Source organism: Salvia hispanica, chromosome 1, assembly GCF_029641045.1.
Source record: "Salvia hispanica isolate PSC_SH4W2 chromosome 1, Shi_PSC_v1, whole genome shotgun sequence".
NCBI classification, from domain to species: domain Eukaryota; kingdom Viridiplantae; phylum Streptophyta; class Magnoliopsida; order Lamiales; family Lamiaceae; genus Salvia; species Salvia hispanica.
The window spans coordinates 54,075,236-54,082,677 of NC_142692.1; the positions used below are offsets into that span (position 1 = coordinate 54,075,236).

The 7,442-nt window shown below is 36.2% G+C and overlaps 1 protein-coding gene across 1 annotated transcript; it reads right to left on the reverse strand.

Moving 5' to 3' along the window:
- Window positions 1-2,602: 2,602 nt before the first annotated feature.
- On the reverse strand, window positions 2,603-7,009 carry LOC148934154 (putative methyltransferase PMT26). Its single transcript, XM_089066111.1, has 9 exons — window positions 6,770-7,009; window positions 5,352-6,342; window positions 5,119-5,268; window positions 4,428-4,698; window positions 4,237-4,347; window positions 3,971-4,145; window positions 3,569-3,841; window positions 3,153-3,347; window positions 2,603-3,069 (listed from the first exon to the last, which is right to left on the reverse strand). The coding sequence occupies exons 2-9, from the start codon at window positions 6,300-6,302 to the stop codon at window positions 2,841-2,843; spliced, it is 2,355 nt and encodes a 784-aa protein (XP_088922237.1). The 5' UTR covers window positions 6,303-6,342; window positions 6,770-7,009; the 3' UTR covers window positions 2,603-2,840.
- Window positions 7,010-7,442: the final 433 nt, after the last annotated feature.

The following is a 7,442-nucleotide window of genomic DNA, read 5'->3' on the forward strand; positions in this document are numbered from 1 at the left end:
TTTACTACGCACATACTAATTATCAAAAACGAAACTTATCCAAATGAATATGTTCATCTTCACAAAAATTCCAACATAATGACGTTTTGACTGTGAAATGAAACAATAAAACAAATGTTCATATTGAGAAACTTCCCCTCCAACATTTGTTTTCCCTGGAGTTAGGTGCAAATATCTTAGAGCAATGTTCTTATTAAACAAACATTTACTACATCTGCCAGATACGATGCAAAAACTGCATCCATCTATATTGAGCAAAACAGCATAATAATTATCAATAATAGCAATATCACATGGTATGATGGTATACAAGACCTTAATTTTGGATCAAATGTATATTGTACTCAAGAAAAACATAATTTGGTCAGTTGTGCTTTTAAAGAGATTGCAAATTCGATTGTGATGTAAAATTGACAAGAATGATGTTTGTGTCCAGTGTTGTTATATCAATACTTCCTCCGTTTCATAGTAGTGGAGTCATTTCTCTTTTTAGTAAAAATCAAAACATTTCTTTTTACTTATTTTATTTTGTCTTTATCTCTCCACCTTTTTCACTTCCTACTTTATTATTCATTTACTTAATCCACTTAACACAATTTTTCTTAAATCTACGTGCCGGAAAGAAATGTCTCCACTAATATAAAACAGACGGAGTACATTATATATTAAGGGAGTGTGTGGTCAATTCCAGGGGTGATCATTCGATTTTGTTTACCTAAATTGAATCGAATCAAAAACTGAATTTTCCAAAATTTGAAACTAAACCAAATCAAATAATCAAAAAATCAAAATCTGAACTTCGAAAACTGATCCGAACTGAAAATCAAAACTATATACTAATATCCGAAATTGCAAAAAATGAAAATCCAAAAAATTGGAAAACCCATAACATCCATCAAACAACGCAAATATCACATATCCAACCATCAAACAACAATTATAAAATAGCAAATCCATGAATAAAATGATATCAATTGCCGGCGGAAAATAATAAAACTCAGATAAAGTTCGTGATATTATTTGTCAATTTTAAAGTTCGTGGGAAAAATCCAACTTTTAAAAAATTCCATAACGGTAGAGGTCAATTGACAGAAGCCCTTAAACTTGTCCAACCTAGGATTTGAGTACCTGACAAATCAAACAACACTTCTAATTCTCTTTACAGAAGATTCAATCTCTTTCAAGCCAACTTGTACTAAATTCAATATATGATTAATGCGCATATGGTTACTTCCCTCTTTTGACTAATAGCTTCTTTCAATTATACTAATGCAACATCGTTCGACGAAACATTATCAACGATAACAATGAACATATTATCAATTCCCCGATCGTTTAAGCATTCGTCTATTTCTCATCCAATGTCTCTACACTCATGACTAGAAATTGGACCAAAATTGATATCTTTAATTTATTTGAATAGAAATCCATGTGTACGTGGTAAAACACACTCTTTGATTGGTCGATTAAACAAGGTCATGAGTCAAATTGTCCATTTAGATGGAACATTAAACTTGTGCTATACCTTAGACACAGAGTGTTGAATGCCATTTCCTTTGGACAAAATATAAAAGGCAGCTTATCAACATCTAGAGTGATTTCTCATTTATCTCTGCATTCATCCTAATACGAACTTCCGACTTATTAATTAAAGGGAAAATCTCATACAGATTAAGATACACTTGTTCCTGAAAAAACACAACTCTGAAAGCTATTCTTCAAATAAAATTCAATGGTCCAAATACAGTCATAATATTATATTAGTAACTCATTGATTCTAGTACTATATTACATGCTTCCCATGTCTCATTCTAAATTATATACTCTAAATGATATATTTTTTAAAATGAAAATATCACTTACCCTACTTTATTTTCTCTATACTTAACTTACAAAATAACATTATATAAAATTCCATTTATAATAAAAGTACTCTACTTATAAAAAAGACGGGGAATATATTATATTGGGGGAGCGTGTATCGAAAAATTTATGTCGACATAGATGGAAAATTTATACGAATTTTGCAACAAATTTATGTAAACAAAAAAGAGGATGTGGGAGTGAAAGAGTTGTGCGCTTAAAATTAGCGGCGCTAGAAACTTTGAGGATTTCTTTATTTTCTTCCAATCAAATTAAATTTATAGTATATATAAATAATGAAACACTCTAAATTTGTTGCAAAAAATGATGAATCTAAAAACTGAAATTTGCACTGTTTTAAAATTTAAATTGTACCCCTCCGTCCCATTGAAGATGACTCACTTTCTTTTTTGGTTTGTACCAATCAAGATGACCCATTACTTAAAATGGAAACACCTTTATCTCTACTTTATTCCCTCTCTCTTACTTTACTCTCTCCTCTTATCACACAAAATAAAACTGCATAAAATCTCGTGCCGTCCAAGGAAGGGGTCATCTTCCTTGGGACGGAGGGAGTACGAATTCATTCACAAAATTATTAATATATCGTTAATCAATATGTTCGTAATTTTTTGAAGGAAGCATCAATATGTTCGAGAAGAGACTAGAAATCATTACATGCTCGGTGGAAACTGGAGGGATAAAATCACAACAATAGAAGAAATTAAAACAACACAAATAATCACAAGATTTGTAAGAATAATTGCATTTGAATGATAAGAGTGGTGTGATTTTCAGTCGAATGAAGGTGTGGGGTGTATTGACTGCCCTTCAAAGGCCACCACTATTAATACAGGGACAACTTCATCAAAATCACCCAACTAAACAACTAAAAGTATGCTATTTAAGCCAAAGCTTTCATAACCAAAAAATTCCTAACCTCATTGGTATCAAAACCAAGCGCGGTCGTATGCTTCTCAAGAAAGGGCGTACGTTACCTTCTCTTCGTCTTTAGGTCGCCACATAGATTTCTTAGCGCAAAGCAATCCTTCCTTGCCCCTAGAGTAGGACATGCGGATATCCCATTGCATAGATTTGAATATGGCCTCAAGCTCGGTGATGACATCCACCTTGTCCCGGATGATGATCTTTCCTTCGGGTCTCAAAATCCGATCAACTTCCGCCACCAAGGCCATGAAACTACACCTGTTGAGACCCATCGACAGGATTTAGAAGATCAAGCATAAAACAGTAGTTCGCATGTCAAAACAATGGCGCACTGTACGCACTTTTTCTTAATCTTGGAGAAGAGGTGGTCAGCATGAAGAAGATCATAAGATCTTGGGTAGGTACTGAATGATTCACACCAGTCGTGATAAATTCCAAATAGGCCGCGTTCATAAATGACAGGAAGTGTATCAGGAGCATCTATATTGATAACATTCATTACCCAAATATTCATCTCTCTCATAGCAGCTGCCAATCTGCATAGGAGGGGTACAGCAAACAGTGAGGCGCTAGCTCTATAATACACGTCACCAACATATGTGAAGAGTAGTTTCAAAAGAATAGAGAATTTAGTAACTAAGCAATAAATTGGAAAAAGGATTTTTTTGCAGATTGAGGAAGTATATTAGGGAGGAAAGACTGCAAATGTCCTAAAGAGTATAACTATGAACTCAACTTTTTTGTTTCCCTTACTTACCCTCCATAGACTGCTCGCATATCCATGACATTCCTTACATTAGGCCAGTCTATTCCAAGTCCTTGGAGATATGAGTTCTTTACAACACGTTTCCAGTGTTTGTAATCGGACACAAAATCCTCTGGAGCTGGTTTACCATAAACTCCGACCTCTGAACTTGACAACCAGTAAGGCGCTTTCTGTAACCTCGCAGGCCATTGTTCTGGCCATTGAGATCCACGTTCTGAAGAAGCAACAGGTATTTTGTGCATGCATGCTTGAAGAGGCACATTCCTGATTATATCAACATAAATGGTCAAAATATAAACTGGTATCTGGTTATGCTGCGTTACCTCTGAACTTCAGAGAACAGTGTATAATCACATTAACATAATAAAAAGATTCTGATTTGCAACACTATACCAGGCAGCACTGGGATCATCAGAATCTTGACATAAGGGAGGATCATTCTTTGACCTTTGTTCATAGCACTCATTTGTCTTAGGTTTGCGATAAACCGCAACTCCTACTCCATTTATTCTGTCCTGGGTTATTGAAACAACTTCCCAGCACATAGCTTTAGTCAATTTCTTCATGGCTGTCAAAATTAACAAGAAAATGACAACTTGTTAACAATCAATGATACATAGTATTAGCTTTATGTTGAAGAAGAGTAAATAAAAATGTACCTTCCCATATCTCAACATCTTCAGCAAGTTTTTGGTAAACGGGCGTGGCAGACCAAACAAAGAAGCCACCAGGTCGTAGTAAGCGATTCAGCTCCAGTAGAAGTTTCCCACCTAAATTTTAATGATCATAGCATATCAGTAAATCTTGAAAGTCACCAAAAGGTATATAAGCAAATGGAGGAATTAAATACCTTCAATGTGCCAAGGCACCCGGCAACGTGCACAGTGGACTATATCAAAAACTCTTCCAGGATATGGTAGCCTCTTGGTACCCATGACAGCAGATATTGCCGGAATTCCTCTTTCAAGTGCAAACTGAACCTGAGCCTCATGCTCATCTTTTGGAGCAAATGACATGGTTAAGACATCCCTATCAAAGAGGAAACCCCCAAAGCTAGCAACTCCACAGCCAACATCCAGAACCACTCGGGATCGCTTCCCCCAGGCAATTTCGGGCACGGACTACAGAACATATGATATGGAGTAAGTTAAAACAAAAAGTTAGAAACTATTATAACAGCAAAAGTATAGAATATCAATCAAAGAATGACAGTGAAATTAGGCATTGTGTTTCTTGAGTGCTCAATTTGCAGTCCAAATTATTCTTTCAAAAGTTGAATGCAACAGTATGAATAATTTTTATAATGTGCATATAGATGGCCTAAAAATTTAGCAAGAAAGAAACTAGGCAAAGAATGAAAAGATTACAATTTAATATTGCTAAACCAAATCCAGCTAAAATATAATTTGACTTTTTAAGATCATATATGGTGCCATGGTGATATCAAAGTTGATTCATACATAGAAAATACGAAGTATAGACCAACTAAAAAAATGGGAGATGCACATCAGGCTGATATAACCAAGCACATGATATATTACCTGTTGTATGAAGTCAATGTAGTGAAGAGCACCATGCGGAAACTGGGTTCCACCACCAGGGAAGGTAAGGTATTCACCACTAACTTTAACCCAATTTTGGTGTCCTTTAAAATCTGCAAGTTGGGTGTAGGGAATATTATGGTACCAGATCTGTGGAAGGGGACATAAGTCAATTAGTAAAGAAGAAATGCAGCAAACTAAATGCATAACACAATTTCAACAAAATGTTGTACCTTTTCCCGACTTTTAGGCCACTCTATTGGGCGTTGATATTTTTCAGGAAGGGGAACAAGGCAGGTAGGTGGATTTTCTGGACAATGCCTCTCTCTGTGTTCATAGTGTCCAGTTGTTCTAAGTTTTTTTACTGCCTGCAAGTTATCGAGGCACGGAATGTAATCTGGTCCAGCTGTTGTGTTACAAAGCTTCCAACTGTATTTACTTGGGTCCTGCGAACCAGATGACTTTTGAGCTTCTTTCTCATTTGTTGACTCTGCAGCCTGAGTTGAAAACGATCCATTTTGAGTTGTTGATTCATCTGTCAGCTCTGATTGGGCCCCAGATGGTAACACATTATTGGATTTTTCCTTTTTCTCAGTGGAATTCTTTTTGTCCGCCTTCTCCTCTGTCTGACCATCTGTTTTACCTGAGTCTTCTTCAGCCTTCTCATTATCTAATTTACTTTCTTTAGTCTCTCCAGCTTCGGAATCTTGATTCACTTGAACTTTATTTTTCTCATCATCTTTAGATCCATCTCCTTTCTCTTCTCCGCCATCTTTCTTTTCATCCGCTGATTTCTCTTCTGGCTTTTCCTCTGTGGTTTTATCTGTCTCCTCAGGAAGGTCATTTTTCTCCACCTGGCTTGCATTTGCATCCCCTTTGGTTGCATCCTCAGGTAAATCCCCGGGGTTATCCTCAAACTGCTTTTGTTTAGCATCATCATTTGGAACATTATCAGGGTTGGCAGCATCGTTGTTGTTCTTTGCACTGATATCAGTTGCAGGTGTTCTCTCCTCACTTTTATTCTCCTGTGAAACATCAGTAGTCTCACCAGGGGCTACAGAGGAAGACATCATCATCCATACCCCAACTAGACAAAGGGCTATGAAAACCACAACTGTGACTGTCGAACAATAGCCTGATGAAGATTTCCTAGCATCAACTCTAGAGTATTTCCCTAAAGCCATTGCTTCAACTTCTATCCTTCAATTATTTGTTATAGCACACCTAAACACAATAGGATCGGGTCAATCAAAATAACATCAAAGTTCATCAAGATAGAGCAAGGTACACGCTAAGATGCACACGTAGTAATACTGAACTAATTCATCTAAAGCATAAACCACCACATATGAATTTGATTTCAAAAAGAGTAACCGACTGCAAACATCTAAAATATGCTAACTCATTTCAAATCAGGTCGCATTGCCAGACACATCAAACGAGTTCTCGCAACAAAATTCTCGACATTCCTAAATGAATCCCTAGAAATCAGGAAAACAAAACATAGCCAAAAACTGAAAAAACACGAAATTCAACAGCGCAGATCTAAATCCAAAAACACAACACAAACAACAAATTCCTCTCCATATTCCTCAATGCAGGCGCGATATAAACGAACAACAGAAAAAATAAGCTGTGTGATTTTACGTACCTCCGCCTCTGAAAATTCTCAACACAGAACAGCATCAACTGGAGTCATTGGCCCATGCACGAAGACGAAGCGTCGGAGAGCAGGACTAAATGACTCAGCTCTCGAGGAAGAAGATTGCAGTGTAGGAGTGAGGAGTGTATATATAATATACGCGCTCGAATATTTTCCTTTATAGTAGAGATGGTGTTGTGGATTTTAACGATAGATGCCTGCATATGGAATTGGAATTGGAATCGCATTTGCAGCAGCGCAGGACTTTTTTTGCGCCGTATTTTTTACCTTTTTTGTATTAACTGTTTGAAATCAGGATTTACAGTTAGGTGAATTTTGGATGGAAAGAGAAAATGTGGAGAAGAAGTGAAGCCACAAGTTGGCCGTGAAATTCTCTCAATTTGTGTGGTAAAACCGGACAATTTTTTTTAAATTGAAAAGGTCTCTATAAGAATATAACCTAAGGTCACATTTTTTAGGTATATCAATTCGTCGACCCATTGGATTTCGGGTAATTCTATTCAGGATTAATTTGACTGACCTTTCGAAATTTGAGATTAAATTTGCCAATCTTACGGAATATGAGATCGAGCATGCAAATTTTTCAGAATAAGATATTTTCGTGTTTTTCTTTTTTTCCTTCTTTTGTTCTCATTATTTATCTCATACTTCTCCCACAAAA